Source organism: Pelodiscus sinensis, chromosome 4, assembly GCF_052426305.1.
Source record: "Pelodiscus sinensis isolate ZL-2025 chromosome 4, ASM5242630v1, whole genome shotgun sequence".
Lineage (NCBI taxonomy): Eukaryota > Metazoa > Chordata > Testudines > Trionychidae > Pelodiscus > Pelodiscus sinensis.
The window spans coordinates 132589325-132609539 of NC_143055.1; the positions used below are offsets into that span (position 1 = coordinate 132589325).

A 20215-nucleotide genomic window follows, 5' to 3' on the forward strand; every position below is an offset into this window, starting at 1 on the left:
AGACTAGTAACAAGATAACTATTATTTCAGGTTTATATTATCGTTTGTGAGCTAACCCTGACCCCTATTCCTTATCTAGACTGAGCCATTGACTTGTGTCTTAGATTTGCCTGAGGATGATAATGTTATTTAAACAGTTTCAGCTAGGTTTGGAAATTACCAGCCCATTGAGGTTAACTGAAGTGGACGGAATGCCGAGTGGTGGATTTAACACCTTTGTTCCTGAGACGTCTTCAGACAATTTTCCACTGGGTCAATGGTGCTACATGCACAATTTTGCATGGCGATGGCTGCATTTTCACACTGCAAATGAAGAAGGAGCTCTTTAGTTTATTTGTTGTACTGGATCCTTACATTCCGAGGAAGGCAGCAAAATGTAATTGAAGATTTTAAAATATCCTGGCATGATTTTCCCAGTGGTTTTAGCAATGGGATTCCCAATCCCCTTAGCTCTGCTCCTGAACAATTCAAGAGTTGTGCCATCTCATCGGCAACATGCTTTGAAGTGGTAAAGGGGAAAACTCACTGGCGTTACAGTGTAACAAACACTGACTTGAAAAGGAATGGAGAGTGACTTCCTGCCTACACGACACAGCACCCGTTTTTCTAAAGGTCTCAGCACGCAGCTGCTCCTGCTGGTGTGGATGTTCAGAAGTGCTTTTCTGAAGTGCCAAGCGCGTTTGAAAATCGGTTCTGTAGTCTTCTGTCTACTTAGTCTCAGTAGACGGTCTCTCCAGCTTTAAGAGCAATGGCGTGATTTGGAGATGTATACTCTAAGGCCGGGCTGTTTTAACCTGACAGCACCGTTCAGGCTGCACGAGGAGAGGGGCGGCGTACCGTTCACTGCTCTCCCATCCATGGAGTTATGTTGGTGGAATGATTGCAGTTGATCAGAAATCCCATTAGATTTGATCTTTCTCAATCAGATTTATAAGGCAAATAGACCTGACTCCCTGTCACCCACATCCCCTCAGTCAAACTCCAAAGTGCATGGCTGTACCAGCTGTCTGATTTTCCCCCCTCACGTCGACTTATCTTTCTATAGTGATTGATCATTTCCTGAAGGGTTTACTGATCACATTCATTTATTCATGCCCGGCCCTGCTGCATGCTCCCAAGGAACGTATCTGCCTTTCCAAAGCCCATTTTTCAAAGCCCTTTAACAACTTAAGGGCTGGCTTTGTAGGTCTGGGAGAGGGTCCCGTTTGGAAGCACTGAAGAGGGCGGGCTTTGGTAAGCCCCTTGCTGGGGGATATGTGGCGTTGTGGGTAGGCCAGAGTAAAATGGATGAACAGGAAATGCTATCTTTACTAATAGAACATGGAGGCACCTCACATGAGGTGACATTGTCACTGACATTCGGTCAGGCGCCAAATGACACTGGCAGGCGATGTTAACGATCGGCTGGCAAAATGTCTCCCACGCCAAATAAGGTTAAAATATTCTGATATTCAGTGGGATTTATTCATGACCAGTGAAATTCACTCCCCTGCAGATGCCCAACACAATGTCTGTGTGCCTCTGATGTCCTACCTCAGACAAGCATACTTTCTACACTAAGAAGATGGGACGCGTTGGTAGCAATATTTTATAGGGTCACAAAATACTCTTATGAAAGGAAAAGTCATTGATTGGGAACATAAGAACATAACAAAAGGAATAGTGATAGAAATGCAGCCGTGTTAGTCTGGTGCAGCTGAAACAAAAAACAGGACTGTGTAGCACTTTAAAGACTAACAAGATGGTTTATTAGGTGATGAGCTTTCGTGGGCCAGACCCACTTCCTCAGATCAAATAGTGGATCAAATAACAAAAGGAAGTTTTTCTTCACACAGCGCACAGTCAACCTGTGGAACTCCTTGCCAGGACTTGAACAGGGTTCCAAAAGGGCAAATTGCTTGCTTCCTTCAAAATTACAGCGGCCCAAGATTCCCAAACTTCAGTCCTGGATCAGCTTCAGGTTAAAATTCAGTACCTCAGGACACACCAGGGCTGTGTTATTCATTAGAAATACATGGATCTTCCTTCAGTGGGATTTTGCCTTTGTTTCGGTGGGGGTGTGAAAAAAATATGGTAACATTGTAAGCTAAAGATTATGACGGATAGCAAAATGAGATTTGTGATAGTGTTGGGTCATAGAGATCCCCTTCAGATTGTCTCTTGAGGTGCTGATCAGACCACTGAGTTGATCATACCACTTGCCAGAGCCTGTTGTGATGTTGTGAGGATGTGGTGAAGACCAGGACTTTAACAGGGTTCAAAAAAGAACTGACAAATTCATGGAGGTTTGGTCCCTCAATGTCTATTAGCTGGTTTTGACTACCAGAGTAAGAACATAAGAACGGCCATATTGGGTCAGACCAAAGGTCCATCCAGCCCAGTATCCTGTCTGCCCACAGTGGCCAATTCCAGATGCCCCAGAAGGAGTGAACAGAACAGGGAATCATCAAGTGATCCCTCTCCTCTCATTCATTTCCAGCCTCTGACAAACAGAGACTAGAGACACCATCCCTAACCATCCTGGCTAATAAGTATTGACAGTCCTAACCTCCATGAATTTAACAGGGTTTTAAAAAGAGCAAGATAAAGTCCCAGCCGTCACAACATCCTCTGGCAAGGAGTTCCGCAGGTTGGCCGTGCGCTTCATGAAGAAGTAGGATTTTGAATGAGCAAATGAAGTTGAGTTTGGGGTTAGACAAGTTCACGTGTTTTCCTTGATTGTTGAGCATTCATTGCTAATGAGGATTAGATATAGATCTGCTTTATTATTTATTTTTGCAATATACATAGCAGTAGGGTTTTTACCTCTTAGCAAGAAACCAAAGGGGGCTGATATGCATTTATACTAACACCCCTTTACAGCACCCTGGCAATAGAAATGGTCTTTACAGTGGATAAAATTACATTAACATGCCAGAAGGAAACAAAGGCGCCCTGATATAAATGAGAATCAGGCTCCAACTGTTTGTTACCCACGTCTATCTATATTGATGAAAGGGCGTCTACTTTGTTCTTCACATCAGCCGCCCTTGGAAATTGACTAGCATTTAGTCTTTGCATCTGTCATTTCCTGTAGGATAAGATAATCATAAAAGAAGCAGCACTGACAAGTGATGTTTTGATGTAAACAATGAGCAAATGGACAGATCGATACGTGCTGAGCCAGGCACGCTTCGCCTCATATTGTATCGACTGGCTGCAGAAATAATGGAGCAACAAAATGAAAATGTGTTATGTGCTGGCTGAGTTATGGTCAGTGGTTACAGATACTATAACACAATATATTAACTGAGATAGGACTTGCTCTTGCAAAAAATAGGCACGTTCAGAACGTGCGATCTCCTGAAGCACACAGCGACCCGTTGAGATTTGTTACGCAAAATAGGCAAGGACACAAAAGCAGCAATGCATTTCTATTAGGATAGCGATTGAAAGCATGGGAGAAAGATGTCTAGTGCGAAGAGCATCATTGTGGTGTCCTGTTAGTCTGGCTGTCCAGTGCTCTGAAAGATTTGCAGGGCCGGTGAGTAATGATCAAATGTATTTACAAAAGTTTACCATTTGATAGCTCTTATTTTTGGTCTTGTTTAGGCTGTGGAGGAGAAGTGAAAATCTGTCTTTGTGCGGACTGCCTGCTGATTAGAATGTGCCCAGCAGACGGGAGAGTCAAGCAAATATCGAAATACGTGAACAGTCTTTTTGTTCCAAAAAGCAGATGATAATAAAGCGGAGGAAGTGGCCAGAAGGAGCTTTGATGTGGCTAAAGAAAATTGGGGTCACGAAGCCTAATTTTATTTTTTTCTATGAAGATGTGAAAGCAAGAAGGGCGTCGAACTTCCTGCATGGCACAGCGGATGCAGAATTTCATCCAGCAAGGTTAATGGTTTAATACAACCTTCCTGCTGACGTTTTTCTTGCATAGTGGGCACAGCAATTAAAACCGGCTGAACGTACGGCCAGGTGGTAAAAACAATCTGGCACCCAGCTGCTTCTCTTTTGGGCACCTAAATGAAATGGCAGGATTTTCAGAAGAGGCCGGATGCAGCCGTTCCCGTTGGTCTCAGAACCTTTTCTGGAAATCTGGATGCAATTGGTGGCGCTTAGCACATCGGAAATTCTTGCTCTGATTGTAAATAGAGGCCCAAACATGCACCCGGGCACTGACACGCTTGCAAAGGGCGGGGCGGGGGGGGGTGTGCAAAGTTTGCAATGCATCCCGAACAGCTGCTGTGTTCAGTGGTACCAGGAGTTTCCCAAAAGCATTAGAAAGGCTTTTGAATCTTAAAATGACATTAGAACCCCAGCCTGTTGCTTTTCAAATGCCATGCAAAGGGAGAAGACAGACACGCCTGTGTGTAGGCGCATGCATGTGCACACATTTGTATGTGTGTCTATGTAGATACTGTACCTCTCTATGGGTATGTCTAAACTACACCCCTCTTTCGAAAGAGGGATGTAAATTATGAAGATCGAAATTGCAAATGAAGCCGGGATTTCCAGTACTTCATTTGCATAACGGTGGCCACGCGATCTTTTGAAAAAGGGCTTTTTGAAAGTAAAACCGCCGTCGAGACAGGGTTCTTTTGGGAAAAAATCCCTTTTTCAAAAGATCCTGTACTCCTTAAAAAATAAGGAGCACGGGATCTTTAGAAAAAGGTTTTTTCCCCCCCAAAAGAACCACGTCTAGACAGTGGTTTCACTTTTGAAATACCCTTTTTTTGAAAGAACGTGTGACCGCCTTTATGCAAATGAAGCACGGGAAATTCAAATCCCAGCTTCATTTGCAATTTCGATCTGCCTAATTTGCATCCCTCTTTCGAAAGAGGGGTATAATTTAGACATGCCCTATGTGTAGCGCAGACACACACTGAAGAAACGTACACTAACATCTCTTTGCTCACAGACTAACTCTGGGTACGTCTGGATTGCAAGCTTCTTTCGAAAGAGAGCATCCACACCTCCAAACCAGATCGAAAAAGCAACCTGCTTTTTCGAAAGAGAGCATCCAGGCTGCATGGACACTCTCTCGAAAGAAAGAAAGCTCCAATTGCAAGGAGGGGCTCAAGGCAGAGGGTTGGGGTGTGTGTGGAGGGGTGCAGGAGTCAGGGCTGCAGTGTGAGGGGCTCAGGGCAGAGACTGAAGTGGAGGGGTTCAGAGGCGGGGGCAGAGATATGGGGGTGCAGGAGTCAGGGCTGGTGTGTGGGGGGTTCAGAGGAGGGGGAGGAATATGGGGGGGTGCAGGAGTCAGGGCTGGAGCATGAGGGGTTCAGGGCAAAAGACTGGAGTGGAGGGGTTCAGAGGCGGGGGCAGGGATATGGGGGTGCAGGAGTCAGGGCTGGAGCACAGAGGGCTCAGGGCAGGGGATTGGAGTGGGGGTTCAGAGGAGGGGGCAGTGATATGGGGTACAGGGCTGGAGTGCAGGGGGCTGAGGACAGGAGACTGGGGTATGGGGGCTCAGAGGAGAGGTAAGAATATGGGGGGTGCAGGAGTCAGGGCTGGAGCGTGAGGGGCTCAGGGCAGGGGGTTGGGGTGAAGGGGTTCAGAGCAGCGGCAGGGAGATGGGGTGCAGGAGTCAGGGCTGGCGTGTGGGGGGCTCAGGGCAGGGGGCTGGGGTGTGGGCATTCAGAGGAGGGGGCAGGGATATGGGGGTGCAGGAGTCAGGGCTGGGGAAGTGTGAAAAGGATCGGAGAAGAGGACAACGTGTTGCCCTTTCTTTCCCTGGGGGAAGGACGTGCTTGTTTCCACACAACCGTGGGCACGCGGGGCGGGAGACGAGGCCGTGCCCTGCTGCACTAGTGCTCACCCAAAGCAGAGGGGTGGGGCCGAGCGGGGGTTAACTGTGAGCTCAATCAGGCGGCTGGGGAGCAGCTGGAGGGGCTGTGTTGATTGGGGACGCTGGCAGCTGGGAAGGAGCAGGGCTGGGCAAGGGAAGCCGGCTGGGGAGGCCTCTCCTGGGCTGAGGAGGGAGCAAGCTCTGGGCTCTGCAGACCCGAGGGGTCACAGCGGCAGGGCAGAGCTCTGTGGAGAAGCCCTGGCAGGCGCTGACCCTGGCCCCGAGCCCAGGAAGGGGCTGTGGAAAAGGCCCGGAGAAGGGCAGGACGGAGTCCAAGGCGGCAGGGCCAGGGTCTGAGGGAGCAGACGGTGGCTGCACCGCCCAGCCACTGGGCAGAAGGTGTGGAGACCCCTGTCCCGAGGCCGTAAGGCCGCCTGGAAAGCCCGAGGGAAGGCTGCAAGGACGCCGGGGCTGCTGGAAAACACCGGCCGTTGGGCTGGGCTGGAGAGCCACGTCGCGAGCAGAGGTGACCTCGAGGGCCAGGACGCAGGCCAGGGAAGAGCTGCCACGCCCAGCCACGGGGCCCACGCCAGCGGTAAGTCCCTCTTCCATGGGCACCCTAAGCTCTACCTGCCCCCCCCAAGAATGGGCGCCCTGCAACGGGGCAGGGCACGCTCGTCCCCTCTGGGGCATCTCAACCCTTTGGCCTCTCTCGAGGGACGGGAGAAGCTCGGTGGGCCCAGGCAGAGTTTACGTAGGGTGGGGGCTGGAGGTGGTTCCTCAGCTCTGGGCTGCCCCCCAAATCCGGGCGTTTCCTAGCGTGAGGCTCCTCTCCCGTGGTTGGGCTCCTCCGGAACTCACCTGAGGTTCACAGGTTCGGCGCCCCAGGCCAGAGGGGACGTCTGGGTGCTCGGCGTGTTTCAAATCAGGCTCCCTGGGGAGGTGCCTGAATGTGGATTCGGACGCCCGGCTTTCTGGGCCTGTTTGGGGGGCAGAAAAGGAACCCCATGGCCGCAGGAGGAGGCTAATAAATGCCAGCTCCTTGGCCAGCCTTTGGCTGAATCCCTCAGGCCTGCCCCACGTGGTGTCCCGTCCTCCAGAGGCCTTGAAGGGGGGTGTCTAGGGGACCCAGGAAGGTGAGGAAATGGTAGCTGTCCACACGCCCCCCCCACTGTTCTGAACAGCTGGCGGTTCCCCTAGGTACCCGTGCCCCTGGCGGGGGGAGGAGACTTTGCACGCTTCCCCCACTCACCCAGCCCCTGATTGGACTGGGGCAGGGGGGAGTGGCAGGGCCTCCCCCGGCTGGATCGGCTCACTTGCCCGCCCTGCCTGAGTGTGTGTGGGAGGTAGCTCCGGTGGCATGGGACTGGGATTCCTCCCCAAATCCGGTCCGCTGGCTGGATCGTGGGCGTCTCATGACTTGGTACGGATGGGCGGTGGATCCAGGCCCCCCAGGCCAAGGCAGCAAGAAGCGGGAGGTGATCGCACAGAGCCCTGCATTCTGGGTATCCCCAGCCAGCAGAGTGGTGCTAGCATAATTTAGAGCAGTCCTTAATAGTCAGCCTGTAGCTGAAGGGTCTCTTGGCTGCCTCCTGGATCAGGCAATTGGGAGGTGGGGGGACTCAAACCAGGTTCTTTGATCCCCTCAGACTGGGTGTTGAGCCCGTCTTAGCTACCATAGAGAGCTGGCCTATTACATTGTAATCTGCCCTGCACCCCAGAAAGGTCACCGGGCACACCCGGGGTAGGCAGGCTCAGGTTCTAGGCGGCTTTCCTATCTCTGCCGAGGTATGACTGTATTCCTGTAGTGCCTGGTGCCCTAATCAGACCAGAACCTGTGTTCCCTCTCATCTTTTCCACCCATCGGCGGATTTTTTTCCATCCATGTGCAGAATCAATTTTGTTATGTGCACCAAGGTGCGCGCGGATGTGCACCACAAGGGAAAACACAAACCTCGCTGTGGGCACTCTGCTAATCAGCGGGGTGGCATTAGAATCTCTCTCGAGCAGCTGCCCTTAAAGGCCATTCTCCTGACCCCTCTTCCCCCCCCCCTTTTTTTGCTAAAAAAAAAAAAAATCCTCTGTCTTAAAAATTTTAAGAAACACCGGCTTCCAGGCTTCTTGCTTTAGGTTTTTAGCTAGACGATGAAAAAGGTGGAGATTGGCAAATTAGTAGGGCAGCAGCCTCTGTACTTGAGACAAAACCCTTCCTACGAAGCGGGTAAGAATGCTTAGTTCTCGTCCAAGGGTGTTAATCAACAGATCTTTTCTGCAAGGATGTGGCCAGCTGTTTTTGAGCTGGGAGCAAGGCTGTGTGTCTTCAATTTCCACATGTGTCTGTGTGAGAACTAGTGTTTCATTGAGGGTGTGGGTATTGTACAAATGGGTGGTTTGCCTGGCTCTTCACCCTACAGGGCACAGGGGACTTGCTGGTTGGGACTGATGTAAATGAAGGTGTCTCTCTGCAACTTCAGTCCTTTAAACACAGATCTGAGGGCATCAGGAACTCAGCCAGAGGTTGCGGGTCTACTACAGGAGTAGGAAGTTCTTCTTCACACGGCGCATAGTCAATCTGTGGAACTCCTTGCCTGAGGACTAAATAAATTCATGGAGTTTAAGTCCATCAATGGCTATTAGCCAGTATGGGTAGGAATGGTGTCCCCAGCCTCTGTTTGTCAGAGGGTGGAGACGGATGGCAGGAGAGAGATCGCTTGATCATTGCCTGTTCTGGGACACCTGGCATTGGCCACTGTCGGCAGACAGGACACTGGGTTGGATGGACCTTTGGTCTGACCCAGTCTGGCCGTTCTTATGTTCTAGGAGAGGGATAGACTGGGGCCTCTGTTAGGAGGTCATACAGATGATCACAATGGTCCCTTCTGGGCTTAACTTCCCAGCCCATCTATCCGTATTGCACTTGGCTGAGCCTTTACGGAAATGTGGCCCCTTCGTTTCAGTGCCTAACCAGGAGCTGAGCTCATCTCGAAACCTGGCCCGTTGTGGATGCTGGCTGGAGATGGGGAGTCGACCTTTCACCACAAAGCAAACAGCATTTGGGCTCGACACGTCCAACGAAACAGCAAGGAACAGAACAATGAGCCCCCATACTTCCGTGAAAGTTGGCGTTCCATGGAGAACTAGGGATGTCAGTCTAGTGTGTAGTCGACTATGTGATTTCCCGATAAGCTTGTCAGTTAATCTTGCTGACTACATGCATTCCCCCGCCCGCAGTTCCCACTTGCTGCCTCTGTATCAGAGGCAGCAAGGGGGTGGGGAGTGGGAGCCGATGCCCGTGAGGAGCTGGCTTTAAGAGTGAGCACTGGATCTGCCTGCCCTCCCCCCATGCTGCTGCCTCTGCTTTCAAGCCAGCTCCCTGCATGTGCCAGCTTCATGGACCCTTCTGCCCCCCTCGCTGCCTCTTGCAGAGGTGGAAGGGCAGGCAGGAGCTGGTGCTGGGGGAGCCAGTATAAAAGCCAGATCCCCCCAGGACCAGCTCCAAGGTGCTGCCTGTCTCCCCTCACAGCAGGGGGGGAGGCTGCTGTGAAGCATCCCCTGTCCAAGGGGGGGTCTGAGCTCCCCATGGACAGAGGCTGCTCCGCATCCCAGGAGGAACCTCTGCCCATGGGGAGCTTGGACCCTCCGTGGACAGGGGCTCCTGCCATCCCATGCTGCTGCCTCTGTATCAGAGGCAGCAGCGCCAGGCAGCTGGTTTGCATGGCGAGCTGGTTTAAACTGGCTTCCCTCGAGGACCGGCTCTGCCTGCCCCCCCCACACTAGCGCAGGGGGCTCCCCGGGAGCAGGGCCAGGAGCGCACTGGCTGCCGGCCCCGCCCCCGGGAATTATCGAACGGTCGTGTAACCGCTAACATTTCAGGCGGTCACGTGACTATTCAGTCACACGCTATCTGACATCCCTGTGGAGAACCCAAGTGTAGCTTTAAACCCGACTGGAGGCCAGTGAAACACTGCCATAAATTTGTGCTTCTGCTTACACTGGATTGAAGTGTGTGCGTGTGTGTGTGTGGAGGAGGGGAGCGGGAGGGAGGGGTGGGTTTCAAACCAGCTCAGCATTGGCCTACCTCTGCTGTCCTGGAAGCCGGTGGGCAGCTAACGCTCCTTGACCGCAGGAGGTGCAGAGCTAGGCCAGCGCTGGCTGATTTCGACACTCCCACCTGTTGGGGATTGTTATCGGGAAGCAGAGATCCCCAGCCCTTCCAAAGGACCCACAATGCACTCCTTCCGCCCGGTAGGCCCTGAGAGAGAGGCCTTGAAATCCGCACTGTTGTTACGTGTTGGAAAGCTTTGTGGGGGTTGACCCTGGAGGGCTTCGGAAGCACAGCGAGTGGTGTGTGTTATGTTACATAGTCGTATAAGGGTCCAAAATATACGAGTTATAATCTTCCTCCTCCAGGACCTGTGCAGATGGCTTGGGTAGGATTGTGCTGGCAGCTCTGGATCGAGGGACGCGAGAATAGTAACAACTATCATCGTGAAACACCCTTTCCCAAGCAGCGTTTCTGTGAAGCACGCGGCATGCGCGCCTATTCCTCCTGAGGTACTCCTGGCTAGGCTGGCAACACGCAGCGAAGGCTGGCGAGGCAGACAGCACGACGCCAACCTTTCGCACATCCTCTGCCGCTGTCAGAAATGCCTGTGGCTCGGAACACCGTATTCCGTGCTGCAGCCAGTGCTTTAAATGCCCCCAGCGTTTTCCTCTCCGGGTGCGTGTACGCCAGGGTGCCAGAGGGGTGGGTGTGGCCAGTTAGCAGTCAGGAAGGGGTGACAGCAACCCCGTTCATGATTAAAGGAGTTATTTTGAGAAAATAGAAATTTGCAATTCCTCCCTCATAGCGGGCTGGCTTAGTGAGCTCTCTATTGCTGTGTTAATGGGGAAAAATTATACAATCATAGAGTCCTAGCACTGGAAGGGACCTCGAGAGGTCATCAAGTCCAGTCCCCTGCCCTCACGGCAGGACCAAGCACCATCTAGATCATCCCTGAGAGATGTCTGTCCAACCTGCTCTGAAATATCTCCAGTGATGGTGATTCTACAATTTATTCCAGCGTTTGACCACCCTGACAGGCAGGAAGTTTTTCCTAATGTCTCATCTAAACCTCCCTTGCTGCAGTTTAAGCCAATTGCTTCTTGTGTATCCTCAGAAGCCAAGGAGAACAAATTTTCTCCCTTCTCCTTGCAACACCCTTTTAGGTACTTGAAAACCGCTCTCATGTCCCCTCTGTCTTCTCTTTTCCAAACTAAACAAGCCCAGTTCTTTCAGTCTTCCCTCACAGCTCATGTTCTCTAGACCTGTCATCACAAATGACTCTGTTTAATAGAAACGCTTGGACTAACAATGAGGCTGTCTGGTCACACGTGCAACGATGGCGTACTTGTAGCAGTTTAGTATGTCTATTAACCCACCGCATGCATAGGTTAGGATGTGGGGAACATGGGGGCCAAATCTGCCCCCCCCCCCAACTTGCTTTGATCCAACCCACGGCAAGGTTCGGCGCTTCCTTCCACAGCAGGGTGATCTCTTCTAAAAAGATGTCTCCTGTTGTGGGTGTCCCTGAGTCCCAACCCCCCGTCTCCCTACAGGGCTGGAGCAGAGGGCTGGCTTGGCCCCAGTGCCCCAGCTCAGTGAGAGGGGAGTGTCTTGTTTGTTTGTTTGTTTCTCAGTTGGGAGCCAGATCCGTGAGGATTTTATTTTTTTGCACTTCTCACTTGTGCGTGGGCCCCCAACTGATGGGACAGTGGCCCCTGACCCAAAAGGTTCCCTGCCCCAACTTACCTGGTTAGTCACTTGAATAATTGATGCCCTGCATGAGCTCTTTGGGTTCAGGGTGTGTTAGTTTCACTGAATTCTGCTGCTCCGCCATCTTGTGCGCGTATGTCTATAGACCTGGTTTGGGTGTGATTGTAGTGAGCAGAGAAGCACAAAAGCAAATATGTGGCATGGCTAGATTATTCCGTCATTATTTAGGCCTCTGGATACAGGACCTGTGGTTCAAAAATGCTGAGCACCCACCAGCTCCTGTGAAGGCACAGGAGGCATATAACTTCAGGCACCTATTTTTGAAGGCTTTGGCTGTGCCTACTCTTAAAATGTTACCACAGCACCACTAGTGCGCCGGCATAGAGACCCTCTTCCCCGCCAGGAGGGGCTCTCCTGTTGGTAACCCGCCTCCCTGAGAAGCAGTAGCTCAGTCGATGGAAGAATTCTTTTGCTAACTGAGCGCTGTCTCCATGGGGACTGAAGTCGGCTCACCTACCCCTCTCGGGGGGGTGAATTTTTCACAGGTGGACTTAGGCCGTAAAACTGACCTAATTTTTTAGGATAGACCAGGTTTTAGTCACTTTTGGGGGAGACCTTCAAAGGGACCAAGAGCCGTCTGGCTCTCGGCTCCCACTGGAACTCAACTGGGCTTAGATGTTTGTTCCTGTGGGGGGCACCCCGAGCTCTGGGTTGAAGGGGAGGAAATAGGGGACCCAAGCGTGATGGGAGGGGAGAATGTGGGAGCACACAGAGTCCCAGATGTGGGGAGGGAGGAGGGAAATGGGGGACACAGAGCCCCTGGTATTAAATTGTTTTCCGTCCGTGTGCAGAATGAATTATGTTCTGTGTCCCAAGTGACCGAGGGGATGTGTGGAGAGGCACCCCCGGAAGAAATAAATTCTTTTGTTTGTTTTAAACCTGCTACCTATTCATTTCATTTGGTGACTCCTAGTTCTTGTGTTATGGAAACAAATCTTTTTAATCTCTCTTCATATGGGTCCCGTTCCAAACCCCTCATCATTTTTGTTGCCCTTTTGTGAACCTTTTCCAATGCCGAGAGAACCTCTGCTTTCATTAAAAAATCAGTCCTAACCCTCATGATCATGGAGGAAAAACTAGAAACGTGTGACCCATGTGTAGTCTAAAGACGCCCTCCCTCCCCAGCAATGAAGGGCAAAGCGAAAAGACCTACAATGTATTGTTTTTGAAGGTCTTGGGACTGTTTTTTGTAAGCCAATCGCGATGGTTTTGAATGCTTGGGTACCAGCTGTCTCTTGATCCATTCTTATACATCCGTATATTAATTCTTCTGCTTTTTTCATCTCACCTATCCTAGTCATTTTATATTCGGAGGGTTTAGACTTTTTTTGGAGCGGGAATGATCCCTGTACTCTCCAAGTATTGAAGTCTTAGGAAACTGGGATGCTTAGTTGTGATGTGTAACGGAAAAGGGCTACTTCCAAGATCAGTGTTTTTAAGAAGAATTCCATTTCTGTTCCCACGGGCTGTAATGCAAACTCTGTGTCAACTATTCATAGATCTTTACAGTGTACAGATCAGTTTTATTATACTTGGCTACTGCAGCAAGACAGTAAATTCCGGCTGTTGGCAGATGCCAGGGAAATAAATTTATAACTGTATTCCTTTCCTTTAGTGGCATCAGGGTTTTTTTTTATTTAATATAAACTGCGCTGTGCTTTCTTCTATGCTATTTTGTTAGGCAGAACTTTTCCACATGGCCAGCTCCAGCAGAACATATTGTACTAATGAGGAAGCATTCGCAATTCTAATTAATTACAGGTCTCTCTCTCTTGGTTTTGCTGAACCGGAGAAGTCCGTATTCTCTCTAGATGATCCTCCGGTGACTTTTTTGAAGGTGTTCAGATGCTGTGTTTGTAAATACCCATATTCTAAGGAAGCCCAGCCTCTGAGAGACGAATGCTTGCTTCAAATGACTTCTTATTCTCTTTTAAAATTAAAAGCAGAATGGGTACCCGTTTTAAATGTGGATTAATATGGAGTTGATGATACTTGAATTGTAATCACATCCTGAGGCTTTGTGCCTGGTGCTGTACAGACATGGTCAGAGATATTGTAAGCTCTTGGAGCAGGGACCATCAACGGACAAGACAGGTGAAGAGTGGGGAAGGGAAATCAAGGCACTGAAGGGAGATCATATTGCAACTCACCTACTCTACCGATCCTCCCTCTACCTGGAGAATACAGCTCATGGAAGAAGAGGAGGCAGCCGCTGTGAATGCCTGTAGTAAGGGGGCCTTGGGCAGCCCAGCCCCCTACACTGCTGGCCTGGGGTTCTTTGCAGTGCCCCATTTGAAATAGGCTCCTTAAATAATCACAATGACTTTGAATGTGAGGTGAATTTAGTAGCTAACATATTAATTGCTACTCCTGCAAAATTACTTAGCTCCTGGTATAGACAAAGAAAGTTAAATTGGTTTAAAACAATCCATTTTTTTTGGTGGACATTTTTATTTATTTTTAATATCTCTGTGTCTGTCTCTCAAAAAAAGTTGGATTTTCAGTGAAAAACCCAAGCTGGAAACTCTTTTTATTAGAACACCAGTGTCTGAAAATTGATAACTGGAAAGTTTACCCTAAAGCCAAATCATTTTATAGAAAACCCTAAATTCGTCACCTTTTTTTCTCCTCCTTGTTGGTTCTTCCCTGCAAAACTGGGAAACATTAATTGAAAATGGAAACTTTTGTTTTGCTCCAAGAGGCGTTTTTGTCCCAAACACTGTCGAACATTTTGACAGGCTCCGAAAGACAGTTTGGTTGTTTAAAAACAGGTGAGTGATCATGGTCCTCGTAGAGTTCAGTTCACCAGTGACATTAATTGGCACAGCTAGGCCACCATTGAGGTTTTGAGGCTCTTGCCCTAGGATATGATGCAAGAAGCACAGGTTTGGTATCAGTGCAACCACAATGTCATTGAGTTGGTGGTTCCTGGAAGGGTTACCAAAGGGATGGGTTCCTTAGAGCTGTGTGGAGAAGACTTTGCTCTCAGTTGGAGAGATTTGTGGAGCAGCGTTTGCTTCCTTTGTGCGCTTGAAACTCGATTCATGATTTAAACCTGATTTGTTGCCCACTCTGTTTTTAGATGGTTCATAGAATTCTAGGGCTGGAAGAGACCTCAGGAGGTCATCAAGTCCAGCCCCCTGCCCAAAGCAGGACCAATCCCAACTCAATCAACCCGGCCAGGGCTGTGTCAAGCTGAGACTTAAACACCTCTAGGGATGGAGACTCCACTACTTCCCTAGGGAGCCCATCCCAATGCTTCCCCACCCTCCTAGGGAAATAACTTTTTCTAATATCCAACCTGGACCTCTCCCACCACAACTTGAGCCCATTGCTCCTTGTTCTGCCATCTGTCACTACTGAGAACAGCCTCTCCCCATCCTCTATGGAACCCCCCTTCAGGAAGTTGAAGTTTGCTATCAAATCCCCCTGGTTGTATTGGGAGGGGGGCTATATTGCAGGGGAAGTAATGAATTGGACGTCTCCAAAGACCTTTATAGAACAAATCAAGTTTAGGAACATAAGAACAGCCAGGCTGAGGTCTAGCTAGACCAGTATTCTGCAGAGGACAACCAATATCCCTGCAGTAGGCAGATGTGGGCTTATGTGTCCCACACAGGTCACATGCTGGTCGCCCCTATTTAAAGAGTCTTCTCTGTTAGGGTAGCTCTGTGTATTCTTGATTGCCCTACAAACAACGTTAAAGATAAATTCAACCATTGGCGTGGGAAGTAGGAGTTCAGGAGGTGCTACAGCACCCCCAGGTTTTGCAAAGGGCTTCCCCACACCTGGGGACTGGCCCCTCTGTCGGCTCCTCCAGCTTGGGTAGCCCTTGGAGGGTCCTGCTAGCCCCACATGCTTTGCCGGCCTCCTGGGGTCCTGCCAAGTCTTGGGGTCCTGTCAGCCGGCTGCCTCACAGGCTCTGCTGGCCCTTGGGGTCCCACTGCCCTCTGGCCCTACCACAGCCTGCCAGCCCCAGGGTCCTGCCACCCGCCCAGGGCTCTGCAGCTGCCCCCAGTGGTGGTCTCGGCCTCAGGCGGCGATGGTGGCCGACTCTCCCGGACTGGATGGACCAGACGCCATTTGCAGCAATGGAGGCTGGTCCGGGAGAGATGGCAACTCAGTCCCAGCCGGTCTGAAGGGGGGTGCAGTTCAGCACCCCCAGCCCAGAAATGGTTCCAGTGCCTCTGAATTCGACATCTATGGATAAACCCCCGAAGTGCACTTCTGCTTTGGAAAGCGTCCGCACCAAGGGCCCCTTCTTACTCAAGAGACCCTCTTCCTGTTTGTCCTCCAGGGTCCTCTCCTCCTCCTCCCGCTGTAATGCAGGGTTCACAAGCGCTTTTGCTATAACCCCAAGAGTGGGGGGCTGATGCCTAAGCCCCATTGCCCCGAGTGTGTGTGGGGGAGACTGGGCTTCAGCTTTGGTCCTGGGGCTCAGGGTTCATCTCCAGCTACCAGCAAATCTATATTAGCCTCAGTGACCCCAACCCACATGTTGAGAAGCTGTGCTCTAACAGGAGGCTTTACTGCCTGTCACCCTCTGAGTCAAAGCCGGACGGGAAACTGTTCCTAGCGTGCTTTGCAGCCTCAGATAGGTTCTGGCTAAAGAATCATCAGAGTTGCTCCTGGTGAGTTAGAAAGGACCCTGTCTGACATGCAGATTCCAGGCTGAGCACGCAGCAGCGAAGAAAAAGACCAATCTTTTGAAAAAGAAATGCAAAAGAAAAAGACAACTGCAAAGTGCTCCACTTAGGAAGGAAGAATCAGTTTCACACATACAAAATGGGAAGCGACCCTCTAGGAAGGAGTACGGCAGAAAGGAATCTAGGGGTTATAGTGGACCACAAGCTGAATATGAGTCAATAGTGTGACGCTGTTGCAAAAAAAGCAAACGTGATTTTGGGCTGCATTAACAGGTGTGTTGTGAGCAAGACACGAGAAGTCATTCTTCCGCTCTGCTCTGCGCTGGTTAGGCCTCAGCTGGAGTATTGTGTTCAGTTCTGGGCACCGCATTTCAAGAAAGATGTGGAGAAATTGGAGAGGGTCCAGAGAAGAGCAACAAGAATGATGACAGGTCTAGAGAACATGAGCTATAAAGGAAGGCTGAAAGAATTGGGTTTGTTTAGTTTGGAAAAGAGAAGATTGAGGGGGGACATGATAGCAGTTTTCAGGTATCTGAAAGGGTGTCACAAGGAGGAGGGAGAAAACTTGTTCATCTTGACCTCTGAGGATAGAACAAGAAGCAATGGGCTCAAACTGCAGCAAGGGAGGTTTAGGTTGGACATTAGGAAAAACTTCCTGTCAGGGTAGTTAAACAGTGGAATAAATTGCCCAGGGAGGTTGTGGAATCCCCGTCTCTGGAGATATTTAAGAGTAGGTTGGATAAATGTCTATCAGGGATGGTCTTGACAGTATTTGGTCCTGCCATGAGGGCAGGGGACTGCACTCGATGACCTCTCGAGGTCCCTTCCAGTCCTAGTGTTCCATGATGGTATGACTCTTTTGTACTTCCGGTGGGAAGCCGTAAATCCGGAGGCTGACTAGGCATCTCTGACAAAGTCGCTTTTCACAGTACCCTCACGCCTTCGCTCCTGAGGCGATGCTAGGTGACTGCATTCTTGCACGTCAATATTATCCCTCAGGTGCTCTGCCTCCCTCCACGCTCCTCGTCCGGCCTTCACTAATGACATCTCTTTGCATTTCAAGGTGCCTGAGCCAGCGGGACATATGGTGCCTCGCCACAGAACGTTAAAAATCTCTCTCGGTGCGACATATGCCGTGTGTCCCTGAGCACGAGGGGGGCTAATTGCTAAAGGAACATTAATAACGGAAGCGGGCGGTGTGCGTGCTGCGGAGGGTTCTGCTGCCAGCGCCAGGCGGGGTGAGGGCACCGGCACTCGCAAATGGGTTAATAATTAGATTGGAAATAAATCGAGTTGCGATGTGAGTAACTCCAAACTAGATAATTTCCGAATAGTTTGGCTGATTACTAATTAGATCCGCCGGCACGGGGGGATTTGAATTATTCATGGTGGGTTGGAAACCGCAGGTAATTCATTTGTGCTCATCTCTGCAATGAATTTGAAAATTGTTTATTCGCCCCCCCCCATCCACCCCAGATGATGTGCTAAAAAATTATCCCTAATTTTAGTTGTAATGCTTTGGGGATCACAAGATTTGAAAAAGAAAAACGTGGCAAACATGTCAGGACACATTCAGACAAGGATTTTGCTGCTTATTCCGTAGGTTTGGGTAGGTCAGACGAGCACTGGAGTGTCTGAGGGCTTATCCAAACTATTATATTATTTGTTTATTTCTACGTTGACAGCACCTTGGGCTGCCAGGAACAGATCAGGGCCTGGGGTTGTAAGGTGCTATATGTATTACAAAGAGCCTAGACTCAAAGTGAAACAAACACAAGAGAAGTGGTTGTCATCATAGAATCATAAACGGTTATCAACTAGTCCAACCCCTTGCCCAAGGCAGGACCCAACCCAACTCAATCATCCCAGCCAGGGCTTTGTCAAGCTGGGACTTAAACACCTCTAGGGATGGAGATTCCACCCCCTCCCTAGGGAACCCATCCCAGTGCATCCCCACCCTCCTAGAGAAAGAGTTTTTCCTAATATCCAACCTAGACCCGCCCCACTGCAGTGTGAGACCATTGCTCCTCGTTCTGCCACCTGTCACTACTGAGAACAGCCTCTCTCCATCCTCTTTGGAACCTCCCTTCGGGGAATTGTAGGCTGCTCTCAAATCCCCCCTCGCTCTTCTATTCTGCAGACTAAACAAACCCAAAGCCCTCAGCCTCTCCTCATAGGTCATGTTCCCCCATGCTCTAACCATTTTCATTGTCCTCTGTTGGATTCACTCCAATTTGTCTACCTCCTTTGTGTAACAGGGGGCCTGAAACTGGACACTCCAGATGTGGCCTCACTTGTACTGAATAAAGAAGAATAATCACTTCTCTAGATCTGCTGGCAATGCTCCTCCTAATGCACCATAATATGCCATTAGCCTTCTTGGCAGTGTATCTCGCTTCTTGTCCACTCTAATCCCTAGGTCCTTTATTGCAGAACTGCTGCTTAGCCAGCCAGTCCCCAGCCTGTAGCAATGCTTTGGATTCTTCTGTCCCAAGTGCAGGACTCTACACTTGTCCTTGTTGAACCTCATCAGATTTCTTTTGGCCCAATCCTCCAATTTATCTAGGTCACTCTGGACCCGATCCCTGCCCTCCAGCGTAGGTACCTCTCCCCCTAGCTTAGTGTCTTCTCAAACTTGCTGAGGACGCAACCCATCCCCTCATCCAGGTCATCAATGAAGATGTTGACCAAACCAAGACCCAGACCTGGGACACTTCCCTTTATACCAGCTGCCAACTAGCGATCGGCCATTGATCAGTATCCATTGAGCCCAACGAGCTACCAGCTTTCTGTCCATCTTGTAGATCATTCATCCCAGCCATGCTGCTTTAACTTGCTGGCAAGAATATTTTGGGTGACTGTATCAAAAACTTTCCTGAAGTCAAGGAATATCATGATCTGCTGGTGCCCCTAGATATTTGGGGCTGCCACCCTTACTCGTGTTGAGCAGCATCTTACTTCGGAGAGTAAACTCATTGAATCAAGGAAGTAAGGTACTAGCGTCGTGGAAAAGGCTGGCAAGATCGGTCCTGCAGAAAGTATTAAAAGCAAAAGATTTAAAATATAGAACATCCTGAGTGTGTGTGTGTGTGTGTGTGTGTGTGTGTGTGTGTGTGTGTGTGTGTGTGTATTTGCTCCCCTCTCCCTCCCTGGCATGCTTAATTGCATATTTTACACTCAGTCCCTTTTCTCCTTGACCTTAGAACTCCAGAGAGAATGTCTTTTGCTGCACTCCATAAATGACAGTCAAAATTCCTGATGTGGCGAGTGTGCGCTTTATGAAAAGTGATACGGCATCAGTCATAATTAACCCAGATGTCTCTGTCACGGGCTGGGGCTGACCCCATCGCATCTGGTTTCCTGTTGGAAAATGCATCCGTGGATGTCGGTTGAGCTGATAACCATGAGACTGATCTCTAGGCAACAGAGCTGTTAAAAGACGAATGATCTGTCACTCAGGAAGATGTGCTGGCTATGGGAACAATCAGGCACAGCCATACTTTGTCTTATTACTTTCCTCTCCCCTCTCCGGCTTCCTTTATTTCTTGGATTGGCTTGCAGGTCGGCATCTGCTTTTAAAGCCTGTTGAAAACCGCTGTGGGGAGTGGGAGGTGGATGGGAGTGACATGGTGGTTTTTTTGAGTTAACTCTCCATTCTGGGTCCTCGTTTGTTTCTCAAAGAAAAAGCCGTCTCCTTAGCATTGGAGAGCTGCCCTTTGAAACAAATGGCCATGCAGTTTAGGGCCCATGTCAGAGGTGCTAGGTGTCTGAGTTACAGAACAATCACGGAGCTGAGTGTAGATGGAGACGTCTTGTCCAGGGGCTGGTTATGTGGGAGGCCAAGAGACTAGAGGAGGAAGACTCTGTCTACACAGAGAATCGGACTACTTCTCTTCCAGGCGTGTCTAATAGTACTGTGGTACCGGAGTGCTTCACACACAGATGAATGTATCTTTAAGCTCTCCTAGGAGGTCAGAGAGG

The 20215-nt window shown here is 50.0% G+C and overlaps 1 protein-coding gene across 2 annotated transcripts in view; it reads left to right on the forward strand.

Moving 5' to 3' along the window:
* Positions 1–4000, forward strand: part of CENPC (centromere protein C) — a 137800-nt gene extending 133800 nt beyond the window's left edge. Inside the window, exon 20 of one of the 2 annotated variants that reach the window (XM_075929261.2) lies at positions 3592–4000. In XM_075929261.2, coding sequence (XP_075785376.2) covers positions 3592–3609 — 18 coding nt within the window. In that variant the 3' untranslated portion in view covers positions 3610–4000. The remainder of the gene's footprint in view (positions 1–3591) is intronic. The other variant, XM_089778175.1, reaches the window with a different exon arrangement.
* Positions 4001–20215: the final 16215 nt, after the last annotated feature.